The sequence below is a fragment of the Arachis hypogaea genome, chromosome 19 (assembly GCF_003086295.3).
Source record: "Arachis hypogaea cultivar Tifrunner chromosome 19, arahy.Tifrunner.gnm2.J5K5, whole genome shotgun sequence".
Taxonomy (NCBI): domain Eukaryota; kingdom Viridiplantae; phylum Streptophyta; class Magnoliopsida; order Fabales; family Fabaceae; genus Arachis; species Arachis hypogaea.
This window is the reverse complement of record NC_092054.1, coordinates 4227334-4243221: the sequence shown is the minus strand read 5'-3', so window position 1 is coordinate 4243221 and position 15888 is coordinate 4227334. Positions and strand designations below refer to the sequence as shown.

General features: G+C 34.6%; 2 protein-coding genes across 7 annotated transcripts; both read right to left on the bottom strand.

Moving 5' to 3' along the window:
- Positions 1-420: 420 nt before the first annotated feature.
- On the bottom strand, positions 421-5698 carry LOC112777244 (probable plastidic glucose transporter 3). Of its 5 annotated transcripts, none has more exons than XM_025821574.3 (15): positions 5486-5698; positions 4824-4951; positions 4077-4173; positions 3917-3984; positions 3688-3820; positions 3445-3544; positions 3224-3336; positions 3026-3119; positions 2429-2582; positions 2170-2313; positions 1973-2046; positions 1553-1641; positions 1283-1397; positions 956-1177; positions 421-630 (listed from the first exon to the last, which is right to left on the bottom strand). In XM_025821574.3, the coding sequence occupies exons 2-14, from the start codon at positions 4888-4890 to the stop codon at positions 989-991; spliced, it is 1437 nt and encodes a 478-aa protein (XP_025677359.1). In that variant the 5' UTR covers positions 4891-4951; positions 5486-5698; the 3' UTR covers positions 421-630; positions 956-988. The 5 variants fall into 5 exon arrangements, with proteins under 5 accessions (XP_025677359.1, XP_025677363.1, XP_025677360.1 ...); XM_025821578.3 differs by having other exon boundaries at positions 4077-4167; positions 5486-5623; XM_025821575.3 differs by having other exon boundaries at positions 4824-4948; positions 5486-5614.
- A 760-nt stretch (positions 5699-6458) lies between these two features.
- Positions 6459-15738, bottom strand: LOC112776028 (golgin candidate 5). 2 transcript variants are annotated; one of them, XM_025819979.3, is made up of 19 exons: positions 14870-15738; positions 14351-14506; positions 12594-14110; positions 11865-11936; positions 11084-11158; positions 10828-10942; positions 10411-10472; positions 10270-10317; positions 9609-9893; positions 9456-9515; positions 9240-9323; positions 9073-9138; positions 8877-8975; positions 8463-8796; positions 8175-8392; positions 7949-8008; positions 7727-7840; positions 7186-7260; positions 6459-6885 (listed from the first exon to the last, which is right to left on the bottom strand). In XM_025819979.3, the coding sequence occupies exons 2-19, from the start codon at positions 14496-14498 to the stop codon at positions 6865-6867; spliced, it is 3453 nt and encodes a 1150-aa protein (XP_025675764.1). In that variant the 5' UTR covers positions 14499-14506; positions 14870-15738; the 3' UTR covers positions 6459-6864. The 2 variants fall into 2 exon arrangements, with proteins under 2 accessions (XP_025675764.1, XP_029151415.1); XM_029295582.2 differs by having other exon boundaries at positions 8175-8374.
- Between the last annotated feature and the right edge of the window lie 150 nt (positions 15739-15888).

The window sequence follows — 15888 nt, the reverse complement described above, 5'->3', positions numbered from 1 at the left end:
CAACTCTGCCTTCCATGGTAGGGACGAATTTGTCCTCTAAGAAACAACGTCATTCGCCTCATGGTCCAATACGACGTCATTTTGTCCAGCTTGGATGGGGACCAAATTGTCCTGGAAGTGACACGTGGCAATCAACCTGACACGTCAGCCCGTTAACCTCCACATATGACGTCCTGACCGGGTCAAACTGCTATGAGAACGTATCTGGTGTATAACTAAAAATATCAGGGTCAAAATTTTAGTTAAATTTTGTTGGGAACAAATCTGTCCGACCGTGAATTCTTTGGAGACCTATTTGGGGTATTAGTTGGGACTTGGGAGTATACGAGAGAGAAATTTTACCTAAAGAGTTTCACGCATAACACAGAGAAAAAGGGTATCGTCCCATTTAGCCCTTTTCATCATAGTTAGATACTGACAAAAAAGAAAGAAATTATTTTTTATGGAAAAAAAATATTTTTAGTCCCACGCAACCATTCAGTTTAAGCCTAGTCTCCACATAAAAAGAAAAACTAAAAAATTTACAGATCCCTTCCGTTGAGCACTTGATGCATGGGTCTAACTTCAGCATGGGATGATAAACCCCGCCAAAAAAAAAAAATGCCCTTGATGCACCATGCAGAGAATTTCCTGCAAATGGTTAACATAAAGAAGTATGGATGAATTAATATTGAAAATATTGAAATTGCTCAAAATTTAGCAAAAGTGCAATGATAATTATTTCCTGAACTGTTGTTATCTTTTGTTTTATTGGATCACTGAAGTTCTCTAAATTTAGCTAATGTTACACCTGACGCTTTTCTGTTTATAAAAATATACACTAATGGCTTCTCTGACATCTAGGTGATAATATTACATCTGATAACCTTATTGAGTGAGATGTCACTCATGAATCATGAGTGAACAACCTTTTGTATAATCAAATCGAAAATAGTGTATATTATTAGTTTATTACCTCAACACAAGAGAAGTCAACATTTTAGTGCATTTATGATGCTTCTTGAGCAAGAAGTGCTATCTCAATTTCCTGTAGTGACTTCCCTTTTGTTTCAAGAATATACTTCTTCACAAAAGCCACTGCTATCAGACAGAATGAACCAAAAATACTATACAAGAGTTGTGCCCCAATTTGCTCCAGCAAGCGCAAAAACAGTAGACCCACAAAGAAGTTTATCACCTGTTACAAAAACAATACTAAGAGAAAGGAGCCAAACAAGTAGAGCATATTCAACAAGCATCTGCCTAAATACTTTAATTTTTCTATGAGAATTTTCGAAATTACCCAGTGCGCAGCCAAGCAAATTGCCATCGCCTTTGCTCTGATCTTGCCGGGTAGCATTTCAGACATAACGAGACAAGGAACCGGACCGGCCCCAAGTGCAAATGATAGCACAAACCTGCATTTTCCATTTCACAATAGAGATGTATTCAGTAATTTGGCAGTACAAAAAAAAATAAGGTAAGGTATTTCAATCCATATGTTGTATCTAACTTAACAGAATAAGACAGATATTTAATTGAATTCAAGCTTTAAGCATTTCTGAAAACTTACAGCAACATGCCACCAACGGATAGATACATTGCTCCAGATCCTGCTGCAAATGAACTTGCAGCAAGAACTTGTAGACCCATTGCTACTGCCTATGCGAGAAAAACAATAAAGTTTGGATCATATATTTCTCATTAACTATCTAATTAAATTTATAAAATGAAAAATTTGGTGCTAGATATATTATCAGCAACTTCAAATCCAGCTAGTCTAAGGTTTGATCCTTGTTAGACATCTGAATACAAAGTGAGTTGGGTCTGTAGTTCCTTGCAGTTCAAGACCGATTATCTGTAGTATGAATTTTATAAGAATTTTATGAAAATATGTCCAACAAAATTTTATGTAAGTAATGCTCGAGTCTTTTTCTTTTCTAACCTAGCTCAGCAAAGTTATTATTTTCATTCTTTTCTCTTTCTTCCTTACCATGCCGAAAAAGCTACCCATGAGAAGCACTTTTCTTCCAAGTTTATCCATCAGAATCATTGCTACAATTGATCCTGCAGTACCGTAAACAAAAAGGTTGAGTGAAATACACAGTAAGTATTTATCCAAAAAAACATTATTTACAAAATCAAGACACTTTTTTTAATAAAAGAATAAAAAGAGCTGAGCCAGAATACCCAATAAATTGCAAACTCCCACGCTCATATTTGCAAGATCAGATGGTACACCAAAGCTTTCAAAGACAGTCGATGAGAAATAGAACACAGCATTTATGCCAGATAGCTGCTGTAAAGCAAAAAGCACAGAACCAATGAACATCACTGCAAAATGCAGAAACAAGCAATATTTCAAGATTAGATAAAATAAAGTGGTCATGTAGATGATACAACTATTCTACAAACAGTATTCAAAAATAGAAAAAATATGGTAATTTACCTCTAGCATGGCAGCCACAGAGTAATTCCGATAGTTTTACAGAACTAGACTCATCACCTCTATCAGACTTTGACAGGTCAGCCATTGCGGATTTCACATTTACTCCTCCCAAGAGCTTCTCAAATTCAGCCTCAGCTTCAATGGTTCTTCCTCTCTTTTTTTTTTTTAAAAAAAAAAAAGAAGAATCAAATAAGTATAGGTTCCAGTGTAGGAAAATGACTCACGGTCTTGCTCTTATAAGTAAACTGTGCAGTAATGCTTAAAAGATATAAATAAAGAAACGATTTATTTTACTTTACTATTTAAATAAGAGAATTGATCATAGTAAGATGGCAAATAAAAATATGGAGAATGAGATATAACCGTTTTAAGTATCAGTCTTACGTGCTCTTAACACATGTTAGTTTCCAATACTTATCTGTCTCTCTTAAGCCTAATCATAATCCAATAAAAATACCAAGTTCACACTTAAATAACCAATAAACCACGGTCAGGATCAACATTTTTCTAACAATTGGATCTGAGACAGTTGAAAACAAAAGGTTAGCAGTATGTACTTGGAACTTGGAAGTTATTCATAATTTACGCAAAGACAACCTTGAAGAGCCAGTGTGGACTCTCTGCACTGATCTCCATGCAAAGGGCAAGCACTCCAGCAGGAATGATGGATACCCAGAAACAAATCCGCCACCTGAACATTAATTTCCACATGAAATGCAACTGTGAAATTGGGTGATAGATAACACTACCATAAATATATGTTTTGCTAAATCAAACTATAATATCATTTCATACCAACCCACTATTTCCTTGGCTGGGATTCCTATAAAGAAAGAACCCATAAGTCCAAGACATGTTGCAATCTGAGTTAAAGCCCCAAAAGTACCCCGCACAGCTGGAGGTGATACCTACAAATGCAAATGGATTTTAAATTTGTTTTTATAAGATAAGCAAAGAGACATCCATTGAGTAATATTGCGATATCATAACATACACAACACTATCAAACAATATACCTCAGCCACATAAAGAGCAGCAACAGGTGGGCCAAGTCCCATTCCGGTACCAACAAATAACCTTCCCAAAAGCATGCCCCACAGGCTATTTGCTGTTGCACTGCATAAATTGTGAATAATAATAAGTTTATCATTTTGTCATCAAAATTAGAAAACAGTTTACAAGATAACATATGTCTAACTATAAAACAAAGAAAGCACGAGAAAGTGGCAAAAACTAATTTGCACTTATGCTGCAGATACCTCATTCCTGCTCCAATTATCATAGGCAATGCACACAACTGGAAACTTCTTTTACGCCCAACCCCATCTGCGATCCAACCACTAAACAGAGACCCAACAAAAGCACCTCCTAAACAGGTACTTACTACAAGACCTTCATCAACATAAAAAGCAAAGAAAATAGAGAAATATTTAGATTCAGAACATGAGAGTGAGCATTAATATTAATCAGACAAATACAAGGAAGTACCTTCAGCCATTGTATTGCCACTAAAGTCAAGATCTTCAGAAATGCTCTCTAAGGTTTCATTGACTACTCTGCATAACCAATATAGCAAAAAGGTAATTAAATAATTTCACACACATCAGAGAAATAAAGCTTATTCAAGCTTCAATATAGAAGAGCATACCCAATATGGTAGCCATATAAGAATGAAGATAGAGAAGCCACTACAACATGCCGCAAAGATCGCCGCCAAGGTTTTGCGTTCGGTAAACGCACTGAAGCTTGAAATAAAACTTTTTATGTTAGTGATATCATTAGAAGCCAATTTCTCCACAGGAGCTATAATGATTTCAAATGGAAAATACATGAAGAAAATGAGATAGAAGCTAACTGTTTTCTGACCTTTTAACTTTATTAAGTACCTAAAGCCATGATTATAATATCTTCCGATGTTAATTACTGTATGTATATGCACAACAATCTTTCCGTCTCAAATTAAAAATTTGCAAGCTTCTAAACGGAATGGATCATCAAAATATGAGCACAATTTCTAAACACATGCTACTAAAAAAATAGACATACGTAGTAGACATAAATAATCATCACTATATATACTCAAAAAAGAAGGGAGTAATGTTCCATCAAGGACGTCATGAGCACACATATATAGACATAATATGAGGTTATGAAGTTAGTTTACTGGAATTTCTGAATAATAAATACTATCCATTTTAAAGTACCCATTTCCATTTTTACAGTCTGTGCTTAAATCATATATTATATGGAAATATCTTTCTCTCTGATAATTTGTGGGAGCATTTAAGTATAAAATCAATAAACCCAAGTTTTCTAAATGAACAGGGTGATTGGAATGCTCAGAAATTCAACAAAGTATGAATACATGAAGAAGATAACAAAAGCAGCAAGGTACCTGAATTTTCTTCTTTTCCATGCCCAATTATGTAATCTCTGGATGCAACTCGCTGCCGTCCCCGCATAGCGAAACAATTAAAATCTTTTCCAGAAACCTAGCAAAGGGAGTAAACTCTACACAGGCTTCTGCATCACCGGATTAAGAAACATCAATAAAAAAAACTCATCATTGCAATAGCAGCATGGCAACATCAACTACCTCAAGGGATCAATCAAAACAACAAAGTTACATAAATTTTTCTAAGGCTTCAGCAATGATCAGTATCACAAGAACAAGAAACAGCAATCAAAGAGACTCTCTAGTAGTTAACAAAAACAACACAGCAACATTAACTAAAAAAAGTTGCAAAGTTTTTCTCAGATCTAACAACTCCAGAACTTCATTTTTTCTGTTCACACGGGGCTCTTTAAGATTTATTCTCGATCCACATTGTTACTTCCAAGAAAATAGGAAGGAACTGAAACTCCACTATCGATGATTCAGTTCAAAACGGTTCTTCTTTTTTTTTTACTTTCTTTTTTTATAAAATAAAATCGCATAAAAGATAAGAAGCTTCTTCTCTCACCGCGATCACAGAGAACACTGGAAGTTGAAAAGCACATAAAGAAATGCACTAATCACATGCTTCACGTAAAGAAAGAGACTTGAAAAGTGGTTACCTTAATTTGTTGTGTGGCGAAAGAATGTGGAAAATGGCGTGTTGAAATGCAGAGAGAGAGAGAGAGAGATGTAATGGAATTGAACCAGAAAATGTGAGAGTGAAGTGTTTTGTGGTGTTGTTATGGCTGTTGAAGGCGAAGACACGTGGCAGTAAGGGACGAAGTCTTGGTGCATATTATGGGAAAAGCTCCCATTGATTCTGCACTAAGCAAAATAAATAACTTAATAAAATAAATAAATAAATATAAAATGTCGATGATTTCCACATGATTTTACTTTTGTCTCCTTAAGGAACGTTATATACTTATATTATATTCATATGTTTATTTACTTATTTATTTTGATATTCTAAGTTTGTTTATATTTATATCATTGTCTAAGGTGTGATGTTACTCGCTGGCTATATCGCTATCTGATAGTCATATACTCATATATATGGGTTTTAGATTGATTTATTGGTATTTAGGAATTTGAATCTTCTAAAGAAAGTTGTACAGTGCAAAAATGAAGAATTGTTTCATTTAAATGAGTAATTATTAGTTTATTACTATGTGTAGTTCAATTAAAATAATTGTTTTCAAATTCATTCTCCAATAGCTAATGTAATAAATCTACCAATATTTTTAGCTTTGTATATATATCTGTGTGGTCCAACATGATGTATATATATTATTTAGACGTGTGGCAGCACTTGAGGTATGGTATCTAATTCTAAGAGGCAGAGGCATGGAAATTTGGCCGAGATTTGCATGTGCTTGCTTACATTTGCACATGCATCTTCATTTTGTTGCATGAAATGGGTATTGTCTATTGTGTGCAGCATAGTTAAGATAACTAATATGTAACCCAAAAAAATTCTTTATCTTCTGATTATTGTAAGAAAATAGATCTAATAAAAAGATAACTACCAACAAACATAATCAATATGACATGATTTATTTAATGACTACAACCAAGGAATTATATAATCTATTTATCAGGCACAAGTGAAAAAGAATATAATATCATCAAATATTCAAAGGATTGTATATGTACATGTATAATCATATTCAAAATTTTCCAATCACACAATTCCCACAAAAAAATAGTAATTATCTATTTATCTCAACCAGAAGATACATGTTTAAATTTGATAATAGATTAGCTATACAAAATTCTGCAAATAAAAAAAATACAAAATTACATTTATTTTTATTCCCCATTTCTTTTCTTGTAAGAATACAAGTTACACTTTTGACAAGGGTGACTTTGAATAACTATTGCCAAGAGAGAATCAAGATATAGAGCATGCATTAATCTTCAATTTACTATAACTGTGCAATTCAGATCACAAGTTCTACTACATGCTAAGCTTTCTTACAGCTCAGTTAGCCACTATTTATGAACTCATCCTTTGAATCTGTAAACATGAATAGCAAGGGTAAGAATTCCAGAATGGCACAATAAAAGAAGTGATATTTTGTACTAAAGTATTCCATCCATTCCATACTAAGAATCATTTTGACTTTTCTGTTACATTCATAAATCTACTAATCTAGATATATTGTATCAAGTGTATCAATATATGAATGTACTAAAAAGTCAGAACAACCATCAATATAAATATGGAAGGAGTATTTTACAACATCTATTAGACTTATAAGAATCAATGAAGCGTTAAATGAGGATTTCAGCTACATTTCTGATGAATGTTATATACCTTACTAACAAGTAAGTTGACTTGTTCTCTGTACATTTCCTTCAAGTCCACGATATCTGCGCGAAGTTCCTCCAGCTACATACATTAAACTTTTTAGATAAAAAGTAGTAATTCTTTTCTTTGTCAAAATACAAGCAGATACAACAGCTAAGATATAGAAAACTAAGTATGAAACTTCTCTTCCTTTTCTTTTTCTTATAATTTTTTTTTATTTGCATCATTTTCCTTCAGGGCATATGTTAATTAATTTTCCTAGTTCTGTTGTGTAAATCAGTGAGAACAAAGAGGTCACCAATTATTGTATCCAATCTTGACCATCAGTGCATGGTTATAGTTATACAGTCCAGATTTCATGTTCTCATCTCTCATTGTAGGCATTGCTCTCATGTGACACACTCCCTTTAAACAGAAGAGGATTTAAAAGGAAAAATAGAGAAGTTGCTATACAACCATAACATTGGCCGTAGTTAAAAAAGCAAAAGCCGAAATTTGTCTAACAATTTTGTTTCAACGAAAAGCAGAAGCCGTAGTTAAAAAGTACCTCTTCATCACGTTCGCCCATCAACTCCAACGCAGCAGAGTGCCTCCTCCTCAGTGCATCTAGCTCTGCTCTTACACTAGGTAACATGGATGCCTCCGCGCGCAACTTTTCACACTGCAGTGAGTGTGCACAAATCATGCTTAACAACAACAGTACCAGTAAATTCTAAAAAATAAGCTCAGTGCCAGTAGATTCTAAAAAATAAGCTCAAACCAAACCCACCTGCTCCGTCATTTTGACCAATTCCTCAGACAAAGAATCACAAATAGATTCCATTGATGCCTGAAAGTTTTTAGATTGAAAAAATGCCATCAGGATTACTTGTTGGATTTAACAGCTTAATCTATAACAGGCATTATGACAAGTTCACGACAAAAAGGGAAAATAAAGTGGGGTGGAAGCTTTAGTTTCAAATATTAATTCAAGGAACAAAGGCAATGAATATTACCAATCGTGACATGTATGAAGCAAGTTCGTTCTCTTTCTGACGAAGTGCTGACTCAAAAGCACTGGGTGTCATGCTCCTCATATAGTAAGGACTCATGCCCTCTCCAGAGTTTCTCCTCTCGGAGAAACTCCCAGATGAGTCCAATGATGCTTGCAGAAAGTAGCTTTCTCCCATGCTTGCCAGCGAGCTTGACCTAGAGACTTTCCGAGACAGGTTGCCTACATAATAAACTGTATCATAGAAAAACACCACAGACCAGCAATGTAAACAAGGGTAGAGTAAACAAACCATTCTCAAAGGCAGAATTTTGCTTTGTTGTCATTCTTTGATCGGATAATTGAGCAGAATGAAGACGAGAAGTCCTCTCCAGATCCAACCGAGCTGCCTTTTCTTTCTCTATCTCCTGCTGCAGATATTCTCTTTCCACCAATGCATCCTGTAACTCTTTCTTGTGTTTCTGCCTGAGTTCCCTGATCTCTAGCTCAAGCCTTCTTACACGACCTTCTTGGGTGTCGGCATCCTCCTTTGAAGCAAGGTACTCCTGCCTACTTTCTGCCGCTCTTTGTCTCTCCTTTTCAAGTGTCCTATTTAACTGAGTCTGTTCGGCTCTAAGACATGAAATCTGTAGTTCATTGCAGAAGTAAGTCACATTTATGTAAGATCACCATTATAGACATAATTTCACTCAATAAGTGAGAGAACCTGAGCATCAAGAACATTGATTCGGGACAAGGTTTGAGATAAGCGTTCATTCACCGAACGCTCACGTTCCTCGGCGGCGGCAGCTTTAGCTTCTGCTTCCTGTGGAGTAAATAGGAAAAGATAAAATAATAAAGTAATAAACAATAATATCAAAGGGGATAATTCCACATTTAACTCAAGAAAGTATTTTAAGGACCTCAAGTCTAGAACTGAGATTTCTTTCAACAGCAGCCCAAGCTTCTGCCTTTCTGGAGTTTGCTTCCTGTTATCATGGTGAATTCTAGTCAAATACAGATTGCATGCAAATGAACCAAATGATGAATAACAAGAAATCTTGAATCACATATGTAACTGTTTATTTACCTGCATGGCTTCAATTTGCCTCAAAAGTGGCCTTGTGGATTCTGGAACTTGCATAATCAGTTCCTCGCACCGTCTTTCACTTGCCTAGATAAAACAATAAGCAAATTACGCATACTGCAAAGGTAGCAGTTAAGATGCTACACCATAAAGAAAACCGGGAAAAGCAGCAATCAAAGTTAAACAATTTAAGCACATTAAGAAAGCAAGGGAGCACACCTGGTAGCGCTTTTTAAGATCCTCAATGTCTTTGCGGAGCATATCTTCTTTGAAGATTGCCTAAAAATGGATTAAGATGCTAAAAACCTTAAATCGAGATCCTGGATAGATATCAACTTGGTATTAAAAAAAAAAAACACCAAACAAGCAAACCTGTTGATCCTTTCTAGTTAAGGTTTGCCTTAATTCTTCAAGAGCCTGGACCAGAGCAGATTCACGATCCTCAGCCTCTCTTAGACGATTCTCTAGTTCAGTTCTTGCTTCATTGTTGGCACGTGCCTCTGCTAATGCTTCAGCCTCCTTAGCAGCTGCCAAAGCATTACTGTAATATTCTTTCTGTGTTGCAAGCTCTGCTTGATGCTTCTCCATTGTTTCTTGTAACAAATTCTCAGTAGCCATCTTGTCCCTTTTGATACTTTCTACTTTATTCTCTTCTGCCTGGATTAACAGCAATTAAAGAACCGGTAGACATTAGCATTGTCACAATTTTTGCTAAAAAAAGGTTAAGGAACTGGTATCACCCCATAAATCATAAATATCTTTTATAAAAGTTATGGCTGTTCAAAAACTACATGGAGTAAGACAGGACTTCATTTAGATTAATTATATCATAGAGGAAACATTTGGCAAGGGGACGAAAAAACCAGAAGAACTAAGCTCAAATAGTAAAGTTCAAGGAATCAGTTCTATACTATAGATATAATGCATGAAATTTGTATCTCTAAAATTGCTTGCTTATTGAAGATACTTAAACCTATTCAGATCATTACAAAAGTAATAAAAATTTCAAGAAAATTTTTCATCGTCCAATTACCTGAAGTTTAGTAGCCAAACCTTTCTTCTCCTCCTCAAGTTCTCTAATCTATATTTTTAAAAATAAATAAATGAAACATTGATTAGTTGATGTAGGAGCAACAAAATATGAATAAACAAATGCAGCAAGTAGGCTGCATACCTGAGCCCTTAATTTCCTAATTGTCGATTCTTGAATAGCCTGCTTTCTGGAAAGCTCTTCACCTGAGATGAGATACATTCTAACATAAAAAGGGACCTCTAAGATATCCAATTGTAACTACAATAGAAATGTCCCTCAAATATATTATTCATTTGTCAACACAAGATAAGAAAATTTAATACATTGCATATGGAAATTTTAATTGGATTTTTTTTTATTTATATATTACAGTGGAGGGCACTAGGCCCAAAAGGAAAAGAAGACTGAACAGATCAAATTTTAATTGGATTTAATTTGATCTTGATCAAATTTACAAACGCCATCAAACAAGACAGTGCCACTTATTTCAAAAATGAACTCAAAGCAGGGAAGAATTCCAAATATTAAATTCAAGTTGAAAATGTCCAACTGCCCTACCTTCTGCCATAACTTGAGTAATTATTTCATCTTTTTCCTTCAAGAGAGCAGCAGCATCACTTCTTTTATTCTGCTCCCGTCGAAGCGTATCCCTTTCCTTCGTGAGAGCATACACCTGTGATTATTCATATACAATCAATAAAAGCTTTGATAAATCATAACCAGTCATTTGCAGCATATCTTATTGATAGCTATGGCTAAAAGGTAAATTATAACTTTGATAAATTTAAAGTCATACAAATTATTACCCAGTTACCTTTCTCTCAAGAGTTCCAACCTTCTGATGGTATTCCTCTCGCAAATGCTCCATCTCTGCATCATTGGATTTTTTCTGTTCCACGATCATCAACAATTGAATATAAACAGATCAAACTTCAAAGGGAATCAGAAGCAAAAAAAAAAAGATGGGGGGGGGGAAGAAAGAAGATATCCAAAAGATTAAAACAAAATACTTCATCAGATCTGATAATGATATAACAAATAACACATGTAGAAAAATTTGAATGGCTTTTACCAATTATCTCCATTGAAGGTTTTTTTTTTCGTTTCCCACAACATCCCTAAACCCGGCAAGCCAAGGACTAATTTGTCACAGATCTGAACTACATTTTAAAGTTTGCCGCTGACCAATGAATTGCTGCATGCACAAGGCGAGATTCGAACTCCCAACACTTGCTTAAGCGGACTAGTGAGCTAACTACTAGACCGACCCAAGTTGGTTTTTTATGCAACTATAACCGAGTGGTCAAAAGCACTTTTATACTTACAATTTACAAAAATAAAAGAAACAAACAAAATGTGTAACAACTTTAGAGAGATCAGGCATATGAGAAGCACAAAAAAACATGAGATAGAGTATTTCACAGCAGATTAGACAATTAGCATGCGTATTAGACAATCGCATGAAAAAACAGTTAAATGCACAAATAAATGTAAGGACTAGCAAACCATATGGAATGGATGTATCAATGAGAAGATTGAGCATTAAAAATCATAATATCATGCCAGGAGTTAGGTGCCATAAAAAGGAACTATACCTTTAAATCCTGAATCACGCCTTTTAAGTGTTCATTTTCATTCATTAATTTTGCAATTTCGTCCGCTTTAGCCTGAAAGAGAATTAACAAAAATTTCAAGATTGCAGAATTGTAATAAAATGTGAAAACACAATAATGTCTGCAAAAGATTCACATAGGAGTTTGAAATGTTGAGTAAACAGACCACCCATGCAGCTCCAATAACAGATGGAGAGATCCAATAAAAAGGCAAAATCAAATCATTTTAGTGATTCATGGAAACTCCACCTTGCTAGTGCTAGTAAGATAATTGTATCATCTATTCTTTTCTTTTATTCTTTTTTTTATTTCTGTTGTAAACATTGCAACATCTTTAGCTAGCTGAAATCAGATGTTATCCCTTGATAGGCTACGTCAAGGGTACACATCCATGTTTGGTAGGCTAGCCAGTCCATTAAGAGGTTAAAAAAATTCAAGAATAAGTGAGAGGGGGTTTAAATTCAAGTTTTTTTTTTTTTTCTATACCGAAAATTTTAAAAATTTCAATTCTAATGTGTATCACATAACATGTGGAAAAATAAAATATTGAATTTGTCCATTTTCAATCTTGATTAAAACTTAACTATCTGACTACCATTTTAATAATCTTCATCATCATGTGTAATACAATGTATATTCAGAAAATTAAAATGAAATGTGCATCAGAAAATCCTTTTGCACTATCATGATTATGAGCAGCAAATGAAATACCTGAGCTTGCCTGGCAGCACCCTGAAGTGCAGCTTCCATCATTTTCATATCCCTCTTCAGCCTCTCCACTTCAAGCATAGAATCTGAGACAGACATATTTGTAACAGACTGCAAATGCTGCTCTCTAGTGTCAGTTTTGACATCATTGACTTTATGATATACTTCCTTTGCTTCATGAGTTGCTTCATTTTCATGCAAACTTAATTCAGATACCACCTCAGAAGATTCATTTGATGGACTAAAGCTGGACAAAATTTCAATATGTGAATGCCTGGCAGCATCATTTTCCTCAACAGCCATAGCATGTGCAACAGAAGTATCAGCCTTGTCTTTTTTGTCGCTATCACCTGATATCTCAGGTTGAATGGAAGAAACTCTCTCCACACTTTCTTCTGCTTGCACCCTCTCTTCTTTACTTTCCTCATTCGCCTCCACTTGATTTTTTTGTTGCACATCACTCATACCTTGTGACTCACCAGGATCACTCGTACTACCCTCAACTTGATCCTCTCCAAGATTAACAGGCATGGGTTGCATTGACAATAAACTCTCGGTAGTTCTCGCTTCGGCAATCTCATTTTCTTGATTAATGACAACAGGATCAGGATCCAAACTCTTAGCATGCTGGATGTTGAGTTCAGACAAATCAACAGGCATCTCAGGTAGTTGGTGTTCTTCACTTCCATGGTCCAAATTCTGAATAGTTGTTCCATCTGCTAATTCTTTCCGCTCACCATCTTCTACTTCTACATTAAGCACTTCATTCTTTTCCAAGACAGTTGTTTCATCAGCTGTGGCATGGGTTGTGTTTTCATCTGCAGACTCCATCTGTTCACCACCTTCTTCTTCTACCTTCTCTGCTTCATTCACTTCTTGAACAGCGGTTTCTTCAGTATTGACAACGGCTGTGCTATCATTTTCAAATCCTTCAGTTTTCTCAGCAATAGTGGTGTCTTTTTTCTTATCGGTGATTTCTTCAGTAGTAACAACGGCTGCTTTATCATTTTCCAATCCTTCCTTTTCCTCAGCGACGGTGGTTTCTTTTTCCACACCAGTGGTTTCTTCAGCAGTATCAAGGGCTGCATTATCATTTTGGAATCCTTCTTTTTTCTTGGAAATAGTGGTTTCTTCAGTAGTAACAATGGCTGCATTATCTTCTTGGAATCCTTCTTTTTTCTCACCAAGGGTTTCTTCAGTAGTAACAAGGTCTGCATTCTCGCCTTGCAATCCTTTTTTTTTCTCAGCAGCAGTAGTTTCTTCAGTAGTAACAACTGCTGCACTATCATTTTGGAATCCTTCTTTTTCCTCAGCAACAGTGGTTTCTTTTTTCTCAGCAACAGGTACATCATCTGGAGACACCGGTTTATCCAATGATTTCTTAGGTTCAGATTCTTGTTGAGGGGATTCTAGTAGTTCTGATTTTTCATCAGTGTTTTCCTCACCATTATTCCCCATAAATGCCATAACAGGATTAAACAATGCTTTTGGATCTCGGCGTAAAGTCCATGACCCTGAAGCTGAAAGACAAATACAATTTCCAGAAGTAGAATCAGTGCAAAAGATTCCTACCAAAAGCAAGCACATTGCATTTCAAAATTCAATAATTTCATTGATCTTAGCATTACTACCAACACTAACCAGCAAACTCTGCATCTACTTATTATCTCAATTATGAAACTCCCATGTCATCATAGGAACCCCATTCGGACAGAACACATAGAGCAGTGCTTGGAACTTGAACAATGCAAATAAATTACCTTCATTGCTGGATTCAGAATTCTCCTCAAGCCCGAGAGCACTATCGAAATTCTTCTCGATATTCTTCACACTCTCCTGAAGCTTATTCACCGCTCCCGCCAAATCCGGGAAGCTACGCCATGTGTTGTTCGTACTAAACCACGCCATCTCTGCCGCTGAAAACCAAAACAAAGCCTACACATTATGCACATTGCCAATTACAAACACAGACACTTCTCCAATTGCAATTTCAGATTAAATTCCAATCCAGTTATGCACATTACCATTCAAAGAACAACCACTTCCACAATTTCAATTTCAGATAAAACCCTCCCCATAATGCACATTACCAATTCAAAAACGCACCACGTTCTTCAAATTTCAGATACCAGAAAATGGAGAACATCAACATAATACAAACAAATTTAAAAAAAAAAATTGGAATCTAAATCATGTAACTCATTGTATAGCCATGAAAATTGGTAAAAGAAAGACATTGATGAATGCTGAGAAATTGAATTCATAAAAAAGAAACAAACCTTAATGAAGCGAGTGCGTTGGATCCAGGGAATCAAAACATAGTATCAAAAATTGAACTTGTTCAGCTTCAATGCATTATTGATCAGCACTTTCATTTACAAAAGAAAAATTTAATATCTGTACATAACATCTATGTAACCTTTGGTATTTTCTGGAAAAAAAAAAAGAAAAACATAAATTGTGGGGTGAAAAACTGAAAACGAAGCAAAATAAAGCGCAATTTTTTTTTTTTTTTGGAGGGTGTGTAATTGGAGAACGCGGGTTCGATTTTTGTTTGTTTGATGAACTCTGCAAAATAAAAAACTATGGCGTTATGCGCTTTTTTTCGGTTCTTTCTGTTGTTATCGCTTTGCAAAGCAATCAATTATTATTTTTTTTTCATTTCTCAATTTAAAAAATTAAAATATTTGGTGGGTGAAATTGTTAGGGAAAAAAAAAAGTTACACAACCTCTCATTTTTTATATATATAATTGTTGGCTTAAATATATTTTTTGATATATAAATGATGAACTTTGATTTTGGCTTTTGTAAATAAAAAATATTTTAGTCCAACCATTTTTAAGATAGTATTTGGCTTTAATCCTAGAAAATTATGATAAATTAGTTTCAGGAGTTCAGACTATTATATATAGAAGGATTTGAAATAAATTGTCTTAATTTGAATATGTTTGAGATAAACATATTATTTGAAATATTTGAACCAAATTTAGTTATCAATTATTTTTATATGTTTCAAAATAAAAGTTCACAATATTTTTTAGAAATTAAAACATATTTAAGTACTTTATTTTTTATGAAGTGATATTATAATTTTATATTGTCATCTTCTGAAAAGTATTAAATTTAGAGTTTAATATTGATGCATATGAAATCTCGAATGTTGTCGTTTAAAGGATAAAACAACGGAGTTTTAAGAGATCAATCCGGTGTAACTACCAAACATTATATTCCTTATATAGAATTTTAATAAAATATTACTTACACAACCAAAAGATGATTATAAAAGCATGAATTTCT

Bases quoted from the DNA above. Each gene is read 5' to 3' on its own strand.
- LOC112776028 (XM_025819979.3), bottom strand. From the start codon at position 14,498: ATGGCGTGGTTTAGTACGAACAACACATGGCGTAGCTTCCCGGATTTG. The intron at 9,894-10,269 runs GTAATTGGACGA...CTGTTAATCCAG, and splicing joins GTTTGGCTACTAAACTTCAG to GCAGAAGAGAATAAAGTAGA. The intron at 8,009-8,174 runs GTAATATTCATT...AAAAACTTTCAG, and splicing joins CTTCATACATGTCACGATTG to GCATCAATGGAATCTATTTG.
- LOC112777244 (XM_025821574.3), bottom strand. From the start codon at position 4,890: ATGCGGGGACGGCAGCGAGTTGCATCCAGAGATTACATAATTGGGCAT. The intron at 3,120-3,223 runs GTATGAAATGAT...ATTAATGTTCAG, and splicing joins GCCAAGGAAATAGTGGGTTG to GTGGCGGATTTGTTTCTGGG. The intron at 1,398-1,552 runs GTAAGTTTTCAG...TGGAAAATGCAG, and splicing joins TCCGTTGGTGGCATGTTGCT to GTTTGTGCTATCATTTGCAC.